This window comes from Camellia sinensis, chromosome 2, assembly GCF_055761805.1.
Source record: "Camellia sinensis isolate YWXY chromosome 2, ASM5576180v1, whole genome shotgun sequence".
Classification (NCBI taxonomy): domain Eukaryota; kingdom Viridiplantae; phylum Streptophyta; class Magnoliopsida; order Ericales; family Theaceae; genus Camellia; species Camellia sinensis.
Genome location: NC_138962.1, coordinates 22,703,741 through 22,723,722, shown reverse-complemented (window position 1 = coordinate 22,723,722; position 19,982 = coordinate 22,703,741). Strand labels below are relative to the sequence as shown.

The following is a 19,982-nucleotide window of genomic DNA, read 5'->3' as shown; positions in this document are numbered from 1 at the left end:
TTTAGAAAAATATAAACTATAAACACGTTTGGTAATTGACAAAATGTTTTAAAAAATTTAAAAATATAAAAAAAAGTGAGAAATGACAAGTGGCGGCGGAGGACGGTGGTGGAAAGTGGTGACGGTGGGTAGTGGGTAGCTGATGGTGGCGGGTGGGTGGTGGTGGTGGTGGTGGTGGTGGTGGGTAGGTAGGTGACGGTGGCGAGTGGTAGCGAGTGATTGGTGGTGGTGGCGGCGGGTGGTAGTGGCAGGTGGGTGGTGGTAAGTGGTGGCAGGTGGGTGACGGTGGTGGGTGGTGGGTGACGGGTGACGGGTGGTGGGTGACGGTGACGGGTGGTGGGTGGTGGGGGGTAGCGAGTGGGTGGTGGTAGTGGTGGTGGCAGGTGGGTTGTGGTAGGTGGTGGCGGGTGGGTGGGTGATGGTGGCGGGTAGTGGGTGGTAACGAGTGGGCGGTAACGAGTGGGCGGTGGTGGCGGCGGATGGCAGGTAGGTGGCGGGGTGGTAATGGTGGTGGGTGGGTGGGTGACGGTGGCAGGTGGTAGATGGTAACGAGTGGGGGTGGTGGTGAGTAGTGGGTGGTGGTGGTGGGTGGTGGTGGCGGGTGGGTGGCAGGTGGTGGTGGGTGGCTGGTGGTGGTGGCAGGTGGGTGGTGAGTGGTGGTGGCAAGTAGGTGGCAGGTGGTGGTGGCGGGCGGTGGATGGTAGTGGTGGGTGGATGGCAGGTGGGTGGTGGTGATGATGGTGGGGGGTGGGTGATGGTGGCGAGTGTGTGGCAGGTGGGTGGTGAGTGGTGGTGGTAGAGGGTGGGTGGTGAGTGGTGGTGGCAGGTGGTGGTAGAGGGTGGGTGGTGAGTGGTGGTGGCAGGTGGTTGTAGGGGGTGGGTGGTGGTGGCGGAGGCGGAAGACGATGGTGGAAAATTGTGGCGAGTGGTGGTTAGTGTTGGTTGGTAAAAAAAAAAAAAAAACTCAAAATTCAAAATGGAAACACAATTTTTGTGTTTTTATTTTTTTGCCAAATTTATAAACTGAGACTTCTGATTTATAAATTAAAAATTTTATCAAATAAATTTTTATTTGAAATTTTTAAATTTTTATAAATATAAATAAAAAATTAAAAACGTGAGTATTATCAAACTACACTTAAAAGTTAGTTTTTTTTTTTATTTTTTTTGTATTTAAGGACATTTTGTAATTAGGGGTGTGAATTTTGGTCATGGTCCAACAACCGCCCTGTGTCGGGTCCAAAGCCCATGGTGGGTTGGGCCTGGTTTTTGGAAACGGGCTGGCTTAATTTGATTTTGATCTGGGATGGGCGCGATTCAAGGGAGAATGGGCTGGGCTGAAATTATATTCACTGAAAGGGTGGCATACACAAGCCCATTATGTTATACCTCATTAAAAAATCAAAAATTTGAAAATTTTCTTAGATTTTGATGATTTTCAGTATACCAAACAATTAAGAGTCCATCAGGTGAAATTGGAAAGTTTTGTCTCACATTCAGGCTTCTTCAATTGAAAGTATAGTTGCAAAAAATAATCACTTTGTTTGGTTTTGGTTTTCAAAAAAGAGTTCTAAAAAAAAATCTACTTTTTTATTTATATTAAAAAAATGTGTTTCATGATCTTATATTTATTTTTATATCTAAATTTTATGGGCATGACAAGATTTTAAGTGGTAAATAATCCTTTGTAAGTGGTAAATAATCCAAAAAAATTAGTGGAGGGGAATTGTTCATTTTTTGTATGAAATCAAGAGGATCCAAATCACTATTTTTTTGGACGGTGATTGTGAATGGCAAATAAAGACATCGGTAGATTCCATCACAACACAGCACGATCAAAAGCCATAACTAAGACTTGTTTTTGAGAAATTGATTAAAAATTGATTTTTTTTTTCTTGAAAAATGTATAAAATAGTAAAGAATTAATGTGACTCAAAATAGATTAGAAAGTCAAAAAATAACTTTTTACTATCTTCTCAAAAGAGACCTAAATAAATTTTACAAAAAATGCCTTCATGATTGCCTGGGCTTGGATTGTGACAGGCAAAAGACGTTCTGAGTAGTGATGTATAATTAAAAATTTTATACAAAATTTATATAGTATATACCTTTCATTTTTAAATGTAATACTAAATACTAATTGAACTTGTGACATTGTGGTAAGGCTTTGGGGTTTAAGCCCCAAGGTCACAAGTTCAATTCCCCTCTTGGACAAAGCATTCTTGGTTAGGAAGTTGGACCTCAAGGCCTAATCAGCTACTTGGTGTGGGTGCACTGTCTACATGGTGTGGGTGCACTGTTGGTTGTGCGAGTCCTGACTTAATCGAAACAAACTTGCCTTGGTAGGTTGGGACAAGCTTCCAGAAATCTATTTTATGTTAAAAAGTAAGACTTTTTTAGTTTTTCTTCATCAAAATCTAATAAATGGAGAATATAAAAATAAGAAAAAAAGAGAAGTGGATAAAATAATTTTGAATGCGTTGAGGTACAAGTTTTCTTTTGTACAAAATTAATGCACAGATTACTTGTACTTTCATGAGTTTGAGAGGGGGTAAATCACTTTATACTTTTTTAATATTTTCCCAAAAAATAAACCCCACTTGCAAAATTTAGGCCTAGTTTGGGAAGGCTAAATAAGTGTACTTTTTGACTTTTTATGAAATATGGGTTGTGTTTGGGTTGGGTTTGAAGTGATGTGTTAGAGAGGTGATGTGACTTAAATAAGATGATGTGACTTAAATAGAATAGTGACTTTTTGACTTTTTTCAATCATGCCAAACTTGGCCTAAGGGTTGGTTTGGAGTGTCCTAAAAAAGTGCACTTTTTGTCTTTTTACGAAAAGATGTGCAGAAAAGTAGAGAGGTGATGTGATGGAAAAAAGATAAAAAGATGAATTATATAGGTTATGCCAAACCAACCCTTAATATACAGCTAAAAAAAGCTACTACAAAAACATTTGTCAAACACACATTATTTTAACAACTTTTTAACAATAAAATTTTTAAATAAAAAAAAAATACTACAAAAACATTTGCCAAACCCCATATCAGTGTAGGTTTTTGTTAGACATTAACTTTTTTTCTTTCTTTCTTTTTTAAATTTGATTTTCTTCTTCTTTAAGGATTCTAGCCTAAAAGCCCTTAAAAATTAAAAAAACAAAGTTGGATTGGATTAAAAGTTAAAATAAAAATTCACTAAAGAAAAACTTTTAAAAAAAGGTTAAGAAAAGCAATTATTGTTATTTGTGCACTGTTTCTTTTTCAAAATTTTATTTACTTTTTAATCCAGAAGCCTCTAAAAAAAATCAACCATAAAAAATAGACAAGACGAAATGAGAAGATAAACAAAAATAAATAAAGAAATTACAAAAAATAAAACATATGGAGGTCATGAAAGGCGGAATGAGATTGAAAGCTCCATCTATTGCTTGCCATTCCCACATGAGAGAGGCCATGAGCCTAGAAAACTCTCAAAGCTATGTCTTTTTGTCACTCTCTTCTGTTCACCATAAAAAATCCATGCAATAAGACAAGTAAAATAAGTAACTAAAAAAATATGGGAAACACAATATTGGTCCATTAGCAAACAAAAATGAGCACCCAAAACCCCCCCCACACACACAAAAATAAAAAAATAAAAATAAAATATTCAAGAAAAATATAATATGCTGGTCGAGTGTTAAAATAACTGATGTATTATTATTGATTGATGTAGATGTTGATATATTATGTATATTACAAGTCCTATATATAGAGGAGAAGATGGTAGTGGAGTGTGTGATAGTGGAGGTGGATGGTAGTGGAGTGTGTGATAGTGGAGGTGGATGGTATGGAGAAATTCTAACAGCCCCCCGCAAACTCAAGGAGGATAGAAACTAACCAACTTGAGTTTGGAGAGAGTAACAAAACAAGAAAATACATAAAAATAAAAAAAAGAAAATACATAAAAATAAAAAAAAGATAGGAGACACTGTATGGTCGTGTCAGACCGTTGGTGAAGACTCTGAAAGGTGGTGTCATAACGTGGTAGAGGACACTGGATGGTGGCGTCATAACGGTGTAGAGGACACTGTATGATGGTGTCATAACGTGGTAGAGGACACTGGATGGGTGTGCCATAACGTTGTAGAGGACACGGGATGGTGGTGTCATAACGGTGTAGAGGACACTGAAGGGGGTGTCATAACATTGTAGAGGACACTGATGGTGGTGCCATAACGGTGTAGAGGACACTAAAGGGGGTGTCATAACGGTGTAGAGGACACTGGATGCTAACCGGAATCAAATGTCGGGACAGTTTATAGGGTCATGTCGGACCGTTGAAAATGCTAACCGGAATCAAATGTCGGGACAGTTTATGGGGTCATGTCGGACCGTTGGTGAAGGCTAACCGGAATCAATGTCGGGACAGTTTATGGGGTCATGTCGGACCGTTGTAAAAGTTGCACCCTCAAAAGATGTGCCCAATTTTTCAAAAGGCGTGCCATCAAAAGGCGAGCCCAATTCATCAAAAGGTGTGCCGGATTCATCATGGCGAGGCACGTGAGTGCCTTGGTTGGCGCGCCCGTTTGTCGGCTGGTTGTAAGAGGCGCGCGATGCACGTGGCTGCCTCGGCTATAAGACGAAGGCTGAGGCTGAGGCAGAGGCGGAGACAAAAAACTTGCGAGAGATATTCTGAGAGTTTCTGAGAGAGATTTCTGAGAGAGGTATTCTGTAACACTCTGTTGTCTGAGAAAATGGCCTCTTCGTCCCGCCCTCTGCTTACTCTCTTTCCCGACCTCAACGAGTCCACAAGAGAGATAACTGGTGCGGTGTCCCGTGAACCTCAACCAAACAACACTGGGTTTGCTCCGTTGAATTTTTCGATGCAGTCGGTGGAGCAAAAAATGGCAGTGCAAACGGATGTGGAGGCGAATCAGTATACTTTGAAGGCATGTGTGGAAAGCATGACGGCGGTAACAAACTTGTCGAACCGGCTGCAGAGTAGGACAAATGAGGTGCAGCATTTAAACGCCCAACTGGCTCTGCTCCAACGCATGTATAAGGATGCGCGAGCAGAGATAAGCGTGCTAAAGACGGAAAACAAGGAGCTGAAGCGGAAGGCCACCGTGATGTTCCGATTTGGAGGTCCACCAGATGCGGGAGTGGAGGAGTATGGGGGAGTGAGCATGCCCAGTGGAGTGGGAAACACGGAGGCAACACTGGCAAGGACTGCCCAGGACGGAGGCAAAAAGAAGAGACCTGCAGTAGAGTAGAGGAGAAAAATTCCGCCTGTGGATGAGGTTTTTTTTTTTTTTTTTTTTTTTTTTTTTTTTTTTTGTAAAATGGTGATCGGAGTTGATCCTGATATGAATAAAATGAGTGTATTATGCAAGTTCGTCGTCTGCCGGTTTTTTTTTTTTTTTTTTTAATAATAATAATAATAATAATAATAATAATAAGAGGGGACAAGCCCAGATGGAACCAGCACAGGAGTGTGATGTTATGATTGATTATTTTAATATATATATATATAAATGGAACCAGCACAGGGGTGTGATGTTATGATTGATTATTTTAATATATATATATATAATAAAATAAAAGAAAAGATGGGTATAAAGAAAGTGGGGGATGTGGGCGGTGGATGTGTGATAATGGTTTTGGATGGAGAATGGAAAAGGGGATAGAATAATAAGGAGAAAAGGGAATGGGAAGATTAAAATAAAAAGAAAGGAAAGAGAGGGACACAACTTGTGGGTTCCGGCAACCACAACTAACGGAATAGCATAATTGTGAGCAGCAAGTGCAACCATCCTCATCCCAACAGGTGCTATGACCACACTATTGACCATCACAGCATGAACACCAACTATCACCATGTTTACTCGTGAAATCATGGCAAACACTGCAGAATCGGTAACTACAGTACTCTGCACACCTCTTTTGACCAACTCTTTTGCAAGAACATGCCCTTGGTAACTTGGAGCACCCTCAGAAGAATTCTGGCAGGCTAATGTTGAGTTTTGAATGTTCTCTAGAAGAGTATGCAATGAAGGTCAAAGCAGAGAGTTTCTAGAAGCAGCAGGAATAAGGAGCTTCGAGAGGAGGGCCGAGATGTCTTGGGAGTAGGCGGAGCCGCCGGCGGAAGTCACGGCCTGAAGCGGGATGCCAACGAACTGTTGGGTCTGGTTGGGCGGTCGCGTGGGGGAGATTTTGTGGGTTGAAAGAGTTTCCGGAGCGGCGGTGGAGTTGAGGAAAACGAAGTTTCCCGGTGGCGGCTGATGGTGGTGGTGTTGCTGTTGTTGTTTATTGAGTGTATGGGCTGTTGTGTGTTAAGAATTGGTGCAAGAATGGAAGAGAGAGACAAGAGTTTAGTTAAGGAATTTGTGGCAGCAGAGGGAATTTGTGTAGAAAATTTTAGCGGACTAGGTTGAGGTCCGGCGGGCGGCCAAGCCGAGGTTGCCACCCGCCGGTGAAGCGAAAAATATTAAATTCTTAACCTTACTCTGATACCATGTTAAAATAACTGATGTATTATTATTGATTGATGTAGATGTTGATATATTATGTATATTACAAGTCCTATATATAGAGGAGAAGATGGTAGTGGAGTGTGTGATAGTGGAGGTGGATGGTAGTGGAGTGTGTGATAGTGGAGGTGGATGGTATGGAGAAATTCTAACATCGAGTGAGGAATGCTAGCCTTCAAAAACTCTAACTCTCCTTCTTAATGTGTTTTTAATTACATGATTAGGTAAATTAATATATAATTGTGCAAGTAAAATTATGTTGGCACAAAAACAGGTTCAAGGTGGTGATAATGTAGTGGTATTGATAAGTGTAATTCGAAACATGTTTTTCACATTTTAAAAATGTAAAATGTTTTATACTCAAATAATAAGGGTTTTTTTAATTATAATAAAAAATATTTTTATTGACTTTTGTTTTCTGTTATACTAAATGTAAAAAAAAAATACATGAATGTCATTAACTGTTATAATGCTATGTTTGATTCGTGAATTTATAAAGAGTAAAGAAAAAAGGTGTGTGGAACATAGGTAAAATATAGTTATATTTTATTCACAATTCACTTATATTTCATTTTTTCTTTTATGAATTACTTTCCAAATTCATAAACTAAACACAGAATAAGAATATCAATTAATAAAATTTAAAATAATTGATAGGAGACACATTTAGTCAGTATTACAAGGCTAATTCAACACTGTCCAATATTACATGAACGACTTTGAATAACTCTTAACATCAATGGTGACTGTGATGTTGCTTAGAATAAATAAAATTTCCTAGAAAAACATAAAAATAAATAAATAAAACAAAACAAAATAAAAATAAATAAATAAAGCTGCAGAGTTGCAATATGGAATAAGAGTGAAGGTTGAGGAGTCTAATTTTGAAATTTTAAAGAGAGTTTATTGATGTGATAAGGAGTGAAGTCCACATGTAATGTATGTGTGTGTCTATATTTTTGTTTTTGTTTTTTCTCTTACTATATCACTTAAGTTTTTTTTTTTTTTTAATTTTAAAATTATAACTCTTTATTATTATTGCGGGGAATAAAACTTAAAATGATGACAAATGAAAAGGGATTGGTGGGGTCATCAACATGATTTTCCTGCAAATATAACATAATAATATAATAGTAGTAGTCCTAAATCAAAAAAACAATAAATAAATTAAAAGTAGTAGTTAGTCCAAGTTACAAGGCATTGTTTGCATCGTCCAAATATAGATTTTAAATTTAAATATTAGTGGTGTTACATATATTAATTAATGTATTAATTAGTATACTAACATTAGTTATGATATTATTATTGATTCCATTTATTAATCACATTACAAATATCAAAAATCTCTTAAATTATGTCACATCATCAATTACTATATCAATTGATACATATAGCATTATTCTTTAAATATAAATATAAATATAAACAATATTTAATATTTGTAATATTTTTCTTATGTTTTTATTTTTTTCTTCAAATTTATCATTATACAAACAACATTTTTAGACAAAGTCATGCGCTTCTTTGATTTTAATAAATAAAAAAAACCAAAAAAAAAAAACCAAAACAATCATCATTATAGTTAATAATTTGAAAAAAATATAATTATTATATTCAAATAAAAAATCGTCTATATGCAGTGCTTTTCCTTAGTCTTTTTTGGGTTCTGCATTGAAGTCTTTTTTGGGTGCTCTTGCATATATATATATTTCTTGTCTGCAACAGTCAAAAGCGAAAAACTTGTTTGGAGAAGACTAATCATTGAAAACAACTTTTTTAAAGAAATTTGTGAGAAGACAATTTTACCTTCAAATTTTTTGGAAATTCTACCATATTTATACAAGACTTTACAATATTATAAGATTGGGTTTAAATTATAGATTTGTATAAGAATTTAAAAAAAAAAAAGCAAAAAAAAAAATATATGAATGAAATATGAATAAGAATATAATTCTATTTCACTCACTTTTTTTCCTTTTTAAATTTTTATCAAAATAATTCAAACAAAATTTAACGATATTATGACAGTTTTTCACCAAAAATGGCTTTGAAAATATAAAATAACACATAATTTTTAGAAACCATTATGAAATATATCAGCCTTTTCAAATTATAAAAAAATAAAAAATTTAAAAGAGAAAAATGATATATAAATTTATTTTATAGACTTGATGTGTAAGTGAGATAATTAATGATTTGAGAATATATGAGAAAAAAAGTTATGTTAGATATTCTAATACATTGTCACATGATTTTAAAAAGAATAATGATTTTTAAGTAAAAAAAAATGACACTTACTTTTCAAATTTACATTGTGACATTGAGGCCAAGTTTGGCATGACTTAAATAATACAAAAAGTCAAAAAGTCACTATCCTATTTAAGTCACATCACCTCTCTAACACATCACATCAAACCCAACCCAAACCCAACTCATATAAGCTAATAAGTCAAAAAGTGCACTTTTTTAGAACATCCCAAACCAACCCTGAATTTAAAAAGTGAGTGTAGAAAGTGAAATTATGTGGTGTTTTGAGAAATCGGTAAAAAGTTGACCTTTTAATTTTTTGACTTTTTTAATGATTTTTTTGACAAAAAATTGGATTATTTTGAACAAAAAAACTGAATTTTTTGATTAAAAAAATTAAAAAATTAAAAAACTGACTTTTTATTATTGCTCCCAAAAGATCCCTGTATACTTATCAGTACTTTTTAAATTAGAATAATGTTATCTTAAAAAAAAAAATTAGACTTCCTTTGGTTAGGTTTGTTTTGCCTAAATAAGTAAAATAAATCAATAAAATAAAATATTATATCTAAATCATAATTATTTTACTTTTTATTTTAAAATTTTTTTAAAAACCAATCCAAACAAAATTTTTAATTCTAAACTAAAAAATTTGAACTCAAAAAAAGCCAATTAAAAAAAGTAGGCAAACGAGAACTTGCCTGTGTTTGGCAAGGGCTTTTTCAGGTTTTTTTGGCTATTTTAGTCACAAAAAACAAAATAGACTATTTTAGCCATAACAAACAAAACATCACATCCAACCTATAATCATTACATTCTTCTCTCACAAAAAAAGTCAAAAAAGCCAAAAAGTCAAAAAGCCCTTCCCAAACCAAACTTTTTAGCCCAGGCTAAAATAGGCAAAAAAGCCAAAAAGCCAACCCACTTCCCAAACGGAGGCTTAATTGCCAAACCCAAGTTGGACAAAAAAGTCCTAAAAAACGGAATTATTTTGGAGCGGAACGTCCAAACACTCCCTTAAGTAACAGATTCAAAGTCCACGCCTGCCACGCCAACCACGCTCCCGTCAAAAACTTCAGGCAATTTTAAAATTTCAGTCCCCCTCCCCACCATAACCTCCATACATCACAGACACTCCTTGTCCCATTTCACCATCACCATAAATAAATAAATAAATATACATACACATATATTACTATATCTATCTACATTCGTGTCCGTCTCTTAGAAAATCATCGAACCTGTCCTCCATTTCAATCCCTATATCACTGGTACGAAGAATTTCGAATTCTCATCAATTTGCTTTCAAATTTTGGTTAATTTGTTCAGATCTGTTTTTGAATCGTTGTTTTTTTGATAGAACAGAGTGAAAAAATGGGAAGTTTGGGGGCAATTTTGAAGCATCCGGATGATTTCTATCCATTGATGAAGTTGAAGATGGCGGCGAGGCGAGCGGAGAAGAATATTCCTCCGGAGCCTCACTGGGGCTTCTGTTACTCCATGCTTCACAAGGTTTCTCGCAGTTTCGCCCTCGTAATTCAACAGCTCGACACCGAGCTTCGCAACGCTGTAAGTTCAGATCTATATCTATATACTTCGAGTTTTCATAATTATTGTTGAATCATATATATATATATATATACAAGGATTGCATGGTTTTGAATGTGTGGATTTTGAAATATAGAACAGTTGAGAACCAGACAAAAGTTTATCAAATTGTTATTCGCACCAAAAACATGTGTGAAATTTAAAGTCACTGTTAGGGTTTTGAAGTAATTGGAGCTGAACCAGTTGGATCTGAGAGAATTGAAGCACTTTAGAGCGATTATCATGTTTAAGGGTCTATTTGGTTTGGTTTTAGAATTATGATTTGAGCGTGGAGTTGTGTTTTGAGTATTGAGTTTTTGAATGATTTGAAAAGACAAAATTTGTTTGGTTATGAGTTTTGATATGATTTGTAATTTTTTTTATTTACTTTTTGATTGTATGATTGATGTATTGAATGTGAGAGAATGTAAGAGGAGAGATGAGAAAGGAGAGAGAAAAAGTAATTGATTAATTGATTAATAACAATATTAAAAAAAAAAGAGAAAAGAGAGGAGTTTTGAATGTAATTTTGAGTTGTATTTTAAAAATATGTTTGGTTAATATGTTTAATCCAAATCATGATTGAAAAACAAAGTTGAGTTTTGAAAAGTAAACCAAACGGTACCTAAGTTTTTCAAATTGTTGTTCACACCACCCTGACCTGTTTTTACATAATAGTAGTCTAAGAAGCATGGACATGGACACGTGACACGACATGGATACGACACGGACACGCCGACACGCTAATTTTCAAAAAATGCAGGACACGACACGCGGGGGGACACGCATGAAATATATAATTTTATATATTTATTATATGTTATATATATGAATATATCATTCAAAGATAATAAAAATATTAAATATGACAATAATTCTTATGAATTTATATGATTTTTGTTTTATTATTGTATCTTAAGTTGTTTTGTTCAAACTTATAATTGGTTTCACATGTGTCTAATTGATAGACACGTGTGTTTAAGAGATACACATGTATTCTCCAAGTGTCCAAAGAGTGTCCGGGTCTTTAAAAAATAAGACACGTTTTAAAGAATGTCGGACACGTGTCGGGAAAGTGTCCAAAGAGTGTCGGTGTCCGACACGGATACGTTACCTTCTTAGAAGTGTCCGTGCTTCTTAGATAGTAGTATATAACTATTAGAGTTATTTGAAGTAACTGGATCTGAAGCTGTTGGATCTGAGAGAATTGAAGCACTCTAGAGAAGTTATCATGTTTGGGGTATTTTGGGAGTAGGAAAAAGCGTGACAATCTACACCTACTTTGCTGTAGGCTTTATATTATAGTATAGATATATATATATATATATATATATTGAGAGAGAGAGAGTTTTTTTTTTTTTTTTTTTTTTTGGGGGGGGGGGGGGGGCGCGATAGGCTGAGTAGTTTGGCTATTGATCTAAGAATGTGAATTAAAGCTGGAACATAAATTCAGTCTTGCTAAGATTGACTTGCTATGATAAGATATTCTTTTATAAATGATGTTGAATGGGAAACAAGGTCGGCCTTGGATGGTTTATTGGGCATGCTTATATTTGGAACGTTCTTCAACCAAATACATGCGTGCATGTTTAGACATATATATTGGTGGACACATGCTAAGTCAAGTATGTGCCTTAAAGGGGATGAAAGTTGTTGCAAGGTGTTATAGTCCATTTTGAATGTTTTAGTTTGAGATTGGATGAGCAGTTCGTGAGTTAAACTCTTGCGTTTCAGCCTAATTGGATGCAGTGATGGAATAAGAAATTTTCCTGGTGATGAGGGCTTATAGGAACTGCGTACAGGCTTTTGTAAGGTTGTTCTGTCTTGCACTGTGGTCTTGATGATGTTGATCAATACTGGTAGTGGCATTGAAAGACCCATAACGACACTCCATTGACTTGTAAAATAAAATAATCAGCTGTAGATGATGTTGATTATTCACACACGCATGGTGTCAAATACTACAACTCCTTATAATCCAGATGCAATCATACTTGTGGCTGTGTGTGTTTGTGTGTGAATTGGCTACATTGGACATATTTTGTCAGTGATTATGTGTTTTTTTTTGAAGAATCCGGACTCTGGAAGGAATATGTGTGAAAGTGAATGTATATTTGATTGTTAACATATACTTCTTGTAAAAAATTGGAAAGTTGTAAGTTGTAACTGTCCACGGGTTGTATTCTTTTTTATATTAGAACATTTTTTTGGCATTCTTTTTAGTTGTGAGAAATAACTAAAGGCCATGGGTTGTATTCTTTTTTATATTACTACAAATTTTTTTTAGAGCATGCCTGTAACAAGTTGTCACCAAGTGGGTATTTTAGTCCATTTCTATTTGTTTGATTAGTTTTATGGACTTGTGCTGTGTCATTGTTGCAAAATACTACTAATTTTCCATGTATACTATTCTCCTATTTTTTCAGGTATGCATTTTTTATTTGGTTCTTCGAGCCCTCGACACCGTTGGTATGCTCATTCTTCTAAGTTTTACATTTTGTGTGTCATCATTCCCCTTATTGTGCTGATTTATGAAGTTTTCTTTGGCTTACCAATAGGTCCTACTTTTGGGACTTATTACCTATTAAATCCTATTGATAAATTTATTAAATGATAAATTTATCGGTCTCTCTTATTTTTATGAATTTATCAGTCAGGACCTGTCGGTAAATAAGTCTAGTTAATAGGACTGTTTGGTAAGTGTCCTTAATCATAATTTGTTTATATCACTTTGATATGGTCATAATATTCAACAAGATATTTTCATATACCTCATTCAGTTTGTTTTGACCTCTGTGTATATGTTAATCTTGTGCAAAATGATTTGTGGTCTATTTGGATTTCATATATGTCATATTGTTAAAACACTAAATTTGTATTTGACTTTTTCCTTCCTATTTCATGCTATGTTATTGTTGAGTGATTTGGCGTGTTTCAAGTGATCTCATGCATTTGTTTGGTATTTTTATAGAGGATGATACAAGCATAGCTACAGAGGTTAAAGTACCTATTCTGATGGCTTTTCATCGTCATATATATGACCGTGACTGGCATTTTTCCTGTGAGTTTTTTCCCCCCTGTACTCGTGCTGCCCTTTTTTTTTTTTTAATCTCTTTTGCTACTTCATTCCTATTGGTCATCTCTTTGATTCTATGCACTACAGAGCACTTTTTTCTGGCTTATTATATGTACAAGACTTAAGTTAAACAAATCCTTTTGAGTATTTCAGTTCTCCTTCCACTGATGCAAAAACAAAAATACATATACATATATATATATATATATATATATATTTTGGGGCCGCATGATGGTGTTATTTTGGCTGGCTAGTGAACTATGAAACAAACTTTTGACCTCACTCAAGAAAATAAAGATGCATTAGCTTCTTAACAAGTGGCATGTAAAAGATGCATTGAAGGGCCAAGCTTTAATTTAGCATGCATTGGAATTTGGATAATGCACAACCCACTTGAGACCTTACATAACTTATAAAGTATTGTCTTATGCTTATTTTGACATTATTGATATTGGTGGTCAGTTTCAATATTTGCACTTTTGCAGTTTCCCCTTTGTATTTGGGGGAATAGCGAAGAGCAAAAGGCTTCTTCATATGAATTTTTAAGTGTTGACTGAGTTTCTTAAGCTGCATCACACACTGAAGCATTCTGGGAAAGTGTCGCACATATAAAATTATGTCCTATTAGTTATGTGCTGAACATATATATATATTTTTGGGTTACTTGCAATCCTAATTATTTCTTTTGTATTTAGGTGGTACAAAGGAGTACAAGGTTCTCATGGATGAGTTCCATCATGTTTCAACTGCTTTTTCGGAGCTTGGGAGAGGGTTAGCTTCTATCTAGCATTTGTTATTTGCTCTTAATGTTATAATCAACGGATTCTGTTGCAAATATGGGAATGTTCATGCAAAAAGCTTGGTTAAAAGCTAAAAGCCAACTTTTAACCATCTTCCCAAAACACCCCTATATTTCTAGGGTTCCCACCTTTTCAAACACTTTGATACTTGGCACAAGAATGTTGATGTGATGATGACATTCCTCACAGTTGACATAGGTGTGACGTAATTTTTCTTGAATATTGATCAATGGAAAAGATAAAAAGGAAACACTTTTGTTTATCTTTCATTCTTTAAAGTGGCTAGTTTTCCATTCACGGATTTTTTCTATGTCAATAGGACACTACATTTCTAGAGTTCCCACCTTTTCAAACATTTGGATACTTGGCACAATAATGTTAATGTGATGATGATATTTCTCATATCACAGTTGATAGATGGTTGACATTGTAACTTGACATAAAGTGCAAGGGTTTAACTATTACAGTTGAAAAAAGAGGGACCAAAGTGGGATTTTGGGGAAATTGCAGGATGGCATGTGTAATTAACCCAATTATTATTGTAAGTAACAACAAACACTATATCAATATGGAGTGCCTATACAGTTCATGTGATTGATATGATGTTAATGAAATATATAAACAATATATGATACATTGTCCATGTGCACGAGAAAGAGAAAGAGTGCAGGTGGCTGATGAATGGGGAATCTAGTGTGTTGATATGATGGTATGTGTATAACAATTAATGTATGATATTTTGAAGTGACTGTAAAATGTGTAGCATTTTTTATTGGATCCATAGTCCTCTCTCTCATGGATGTGGATGTGGATGTGGATGTAGACAAGTAATAGTATGAGATATATGGTTTTATAATTTTATTAAAATATGAAATATGACATTTACTTATGTATTGTCATTCTTTGATACAAGCCTTATATAGGAGTTAATAAAATCTCAAGATTCTAGACTCTTTTCTGCACTATATTCTCATAATATAAATGATACATCCCACCATATTGATATTTTTTTGGTGATTTTTGAGCAATTGCAATGAGATATATCAACGGCAATATATTGGTCAATTTCTCACTGATAATTTATTTTATGGTTGTATTATATTGGTATTAAACAATTGTTGACTGTTGTCTATCTATTTGAATTTTATTTGTATGTCTATTTATAACTTGAGTTAATTATTATTTATGTATGTGAACTTTTGTTTATACTCGAGTTTATTATTATTTATGTATATGAACTTTTGTTTATATTTACATTTATGTTTGAACTTTGTCTCTTTCAGTTCTGCATACATAAGTTGAGATTGTGGGAACTTTTTCTTGGTTTTAACTTCAGAGGACTTCACAGGAATAATGTTGGGCATTTGACCTCTGTGTTTGAGAGATTACTCACAACACTCTTAACTATTCTGCAGTTATCAGGAGGCAATTGAGGACATTACTATGAGAATGGGTGCAGGAATGGCAAAGTTTATATGCAAGGAGGTTTGTAATGAATATCCTGCAAGATAATGATAAGTACATTATAGTTTCTATATTATCTGGTTATCCTATCATTCAATAGGTTGCAGGAACTCAGGAACTAAAAATAAATTAGAGGTTTTCTACAAATTGTGAACGAGTACGAGTTAAATACATTCAATGTGTGTCCCTGACTAGGACTACTCATACATATCTTTCAGGTAGAAACAATTGATGACTATGATGAATATTGTCACTACGTAGCAGGACTGGTTGGGTTAGGGTTATCAAAGCTTTTCCATGCCTCTGGGTCTGAAGATTTGGCATCAGATTCTCTCTCCAATTCAATGGGTTTATTTCTTCAGGTTTTTCTTTTGGCATGCATAGCGAGTATTGCTTTTCATCCTCTGTCTTCTTTCATATTTGGATGCCTGATTCTCAATTATATCTATTTCATGTAATCAAACACAGAAAACAAACATTATTCGGGACTATTTGGAGGATATAAACGAGATACCAAAGTCACGCATGTTTTGGCCTCGCCAGATTTGGAGTAAATATGTTAACAAACTTGAGGTTTGTCTCTTTCATGCAATTGATCATTAAGCTTTAGTCCTATCGAATTTTGTTACCGGTTATCTTGGTCTACTCGTGAGGCAAAGCCTCTTATGGTTTAGCCTTGCAAGTCATATTGCTAACATTTTATGTTTGGGCCCATTCCCTGTGATTGATATCCTTTGGTATTGTGTGCCTCAGGACTTAAAATGCAAGGAAAACTCAGTCAAAGCTGTGGAATGCCTTAATGACATGGTCACAAATGCTTTGATACATGTGGAGGATTGCCTGACATACATGTCAGTTTTGCGAGATCCTTCAATTTTCCGATTTTGTGCAATTCCACAGGTATATGTCTTCAAAATGACTTGGGGTTTGTATGTTGTTTGGTAGTCTGTTATGCTGTAGTTTTCATTTTAAGTGTCCATAATATGACCTCTGTTCAGCTGCTGACCAAATGTATCAGTTTTCTTTACCAATTTTGTGTAGAGAGAGAAGAGAGGGAGGGAGGGAGGGGGGGAGGGAGAACTTTTTGAAGCAATTCTATGTCAATCTGCATAACATTGTTAGCCATTGCATTGCATCAAATTGATCTTCTAGTTTCAAATGTTACTACCTTGTTAATGTAGTACTTTCTTTCATTCAGCTCTTTGGTTCCCTCAGTAATATCCTTTGGACTTGCTACTTGGACAAACACTCTTTAAAACCATAGTTCTTGCTGTTTAGATCTGGAATTGCATCTTAGTTGCATTTTGAGTTGGAATTCTGAAGGCAAATCATGTCTAACTGATAATTCATGCTCCTTTCTTTTTGTGTCTATCTTTGGATTATTTGGTTTTAAATGTTACCATTGTGTTAAATGTAACCCTCCTACGCTGGGGGGTCATTTCGTTCACACTCGAACAAAAACTCTTTGAACCCATGTTTGTTCCTGTGTAGATCTGAAAATTGTGGTTTAGCTGCAATAGTAAATGGAATTTTGAAGTCAATTTCTTTGCATTCGTCAAATATATATATATAAACTATGTATATATATTACCTTTGATATGCAAGTTGATGTCAGATGGTAAACACTTCCTCACCCTCATTCTACTTCGTGCAGCTTTAGAATGATTATACATGCTCTTGAAATATGAAATTTCCTTGTTTGAACATGTTTCTCATTTCCTATGTGCTACCAGATCATGGCAATTGGAACCTTGGCTTTATGCTACAACAATATTGAAGTCTTCAGAGGTGTTGTAAAAATGAGGCGTGGTAAGATAACTCTCCTTCAGCACTATACTCCAATGTTAATGGGCTTTGTATTCTTGTTTGTTGCGCGTCTGTCGTTCTGTTTTAATTTATTTTTCATTTGATCGAAAGAAATTTGGATGATAATACTTTAAAATCATTTTCTATTTTCCCATTTTTTAAAAATGAATAAAGTGACGAGGCTGAATCAGCCTCAAATGTAGTGCAAGACTCAAATACTGGAAGTAGATTCTTCATAAGTGGGTTTTATCTGCAGTGCTAGTTGCCTCATAAGATGTCCTGTGCCACTTGACAAGTATTTGCCTGATTGACTTTTATTTTTAGTAGTGCTAAAATTCTAGATGGGGCAAGTCATGCTTTACCGTCTTTTATGTCTCATCTTTTGTGATACTTTGAGCATGAAGCCCCCCCCCTCCTCGCCTACAGATACGCAAATGCTAGGTTTATTTCTTGCTTAATTTATCTATTTGTCTTCTTTTCTAGGTCTTACTGCTAAAGTTATTGACCGGACAAAAACAATGTCGGATGTCTATGGTGCTTTCTTCGATTTTTCTTGTATGCTGAAGTCAAAGGTATATTACTTCATAACTTTCTACAATAAGCTAGATTTATTGGCTGGGAGAAAAAGTGTCTTCTGCTTTGATAGCATACATACAATTTATTTCATATTTCATAAGCTATTCTGTTGCAATTACACTGTATCATTTAAAACCCCTTGCTAGATATTGAATACAATGCAACCTTCGCAATTAAATGCTCTAAATAGGTCCTTAAAACTCAAATGCAACCTTGAGCATCCAAGCTGTTACAAAAAGTGTCACGTGCACACATTTTGAAAACAGTTGAACCTTTTTTTCAGTAGTCATGATACAATGTAGTGAATTCTTTTATTCTTAGAGTAGACTTTCTACAAGGACAACAATAAATCTTCTAATATACATGCCTCTATGTGTCTTGCTGAAACTAATGAAGTACCTTTTGAGAACTTCTAATGAAAGTACCTGTTGCTGTAATGATCATTACTTTTTGGTGTTAAGTGAACTGCTTTTTTAATTATTTCATTCACGACTTGGTGAACTATTTATAGTTTTTCATGTTTAAACTGACCTTTGAGCATTCATCTCCCACTGCTCTCTGCATTTAGATTTCCCTTTATAATTGTTCATAGGTTTCTCATTTTCTACTCTCTGAAAACTTGCTGTGCATTTATAGGTCAACAAGAGTGACCCAAATGCTACGAAAGCATTAAGCAGGCTAGAGGCAATTCAGAAAATTTGCAGGGAATCCGGAACCCTAAACAAAAGGTTTGTTGAAGTTTCTAGTTGTCCACCATGAACATTGTTTGTCAATGTCTGACCATTTTTTTTTTGTGGTTCTGCCAGGAAATCTTACGTAATCAAGAGCGAACCAAGATACAACTCAACTCTGGTGAGCTTTTGTGCTGATTTTCCTTCCATGTGTGTTTTAATTGAAGGCAATTTACTAACTCCATTATGATCTCAATGCAGGTTTTTGTATTATTCATTATACTCGCAATCCTGTTTGCATATCTATCTGCAAACAGACCAAGTAATATGTGTAAGTTCTTCTATTCTTTTCTTCTTCTTTTTGTTTTTTGTAACTTTTTTTTTTTGGTTTGGTAGTAGAAATTAATACATGCTACTGGCAAAAAATGATTCCCTGTTAAACGATCTTACTTCTCATTTACCCCATTCATGTATGAGAAAATCAACTCTCTCGTAAGTTTTTTGTGCGTAGAACATAAAAACTTGTACCATTTTGAAATTTTGTGCCCCATTTCACACTGATTAGTAGTTCTCCGTTTAACTTTCCAACTTGGATAAGTTTTCCTTTAAACATTGCCCTGCGAAAAAAAAACAGGATTTTTCATTGCAGGAATCCTAATATTTAATGCTCAAATGAAAACTTCTCCATGACTTGCCTTTCTTGTTTGAACATTTGAAATCATGATTTTTCTACAAATTTTTAATCTCAAATGAACACATTAAGGAAATATATTTCTTTTTCGTTCATTATTATTATTATTATTTTTTGTTGGGGGGGGGGGGGAAATAGAGTTTTCAAAATGCTTGACTATTGAACGGAGTCATTGTTTTTTGCAGGATTGGCTTTCCTGAGGATCCAGTGGGATATTCATGACTAGGTGGTGAAGCACATGCCTAGTTTCATGAAACTGCAGATGTTTCTTATGCCTAGTATAAATACTATATGATATTTATAATGTGTTGTATGATTGTTAAAAGTATGACCACTCTCTATTAGATGTCAATATATATGGTTTCTGTAGCTTCCAAGGCCATATACAAACTCCTGATTGGCAGTTCAACTCAAGTAACAAAATAAACACAGCCACCTATTATAATTGTTTGAAATGTTGTGATGCAATATAATAGGGTATTATTTTGTGTTATTCTTTCTATTTTTACACTGAAATGTTGTGATGCAATATAATAGGTATTATTTTGTGTTA

The 19,982-nt window shown here is 34.8% G+C and overlaps 1 protein-coding gene across 2 annotated transcripts; it reads left to right on the top strand.

Moving 5' to 3' along the window:
- The first annotated feature begins 9,751 nt into the window (after window positions 1–9,751).
- Window positions 9,752–19,982, top strand: LOC114262997 (squalene synthase 2). 2 transcript variants are annotated; one of them, XM_028203457.2, is made up of 15 exons: window positions 9,752–10,029; window positions 10,124–10,327; window positions 12,772–12,814; window positions 13,317–13,406; window positions 14,117–14,192; window positions 15,637–15,706; window positions 15,904–16,047; window positions 16,154–16,258; window positions 16,439–16,585; window positions 17,419–17,494; window positions 17,975–18,063; window positions 18,704–18,795; window positions 18,874–18,919; window positions 19,000–19,069; window positions 19,615–19,982. In XM_028203457.2, coding segments are annotated over exons 2-15 (1,245 nt in total). In that variant the 5' UTR covers window positions 9,752–10,029; window positions 10,124–10,132; the 3' UTR covers window positions 19,617–19,982. The 2 variants fall into 2 exon arrangements, with proteins under 2 accessions (XP_028059258.2, XP_028059259.2); XM_028203458.2 differs by having other exon boundaries at window positions 9,807–10,029; window positions 10,119–10,327.

Coding starts and splice junctions, on each gene's coding strand:
- LOC114262997 (XM_028203457.2), top strand. CDS start 10,133: ATGGGAAGTTTGGGGGCAATTTTGAAGCATCCGGATGATTTCTATCCA. Junction 12,815..13,316: donor TCGAGCCCTCGACACCGTTG/GTATGCTCATTC, acceptor GTATTTTTATAG/AGGATGATACAAGCATAGCT. Junction 16,048..16,153: donor CAATGGGTTTATTTCTTCAG/GTTTTTCTTTTG, acceptor AATCAAACACAG/AAAACAAACATTATTCGGGA.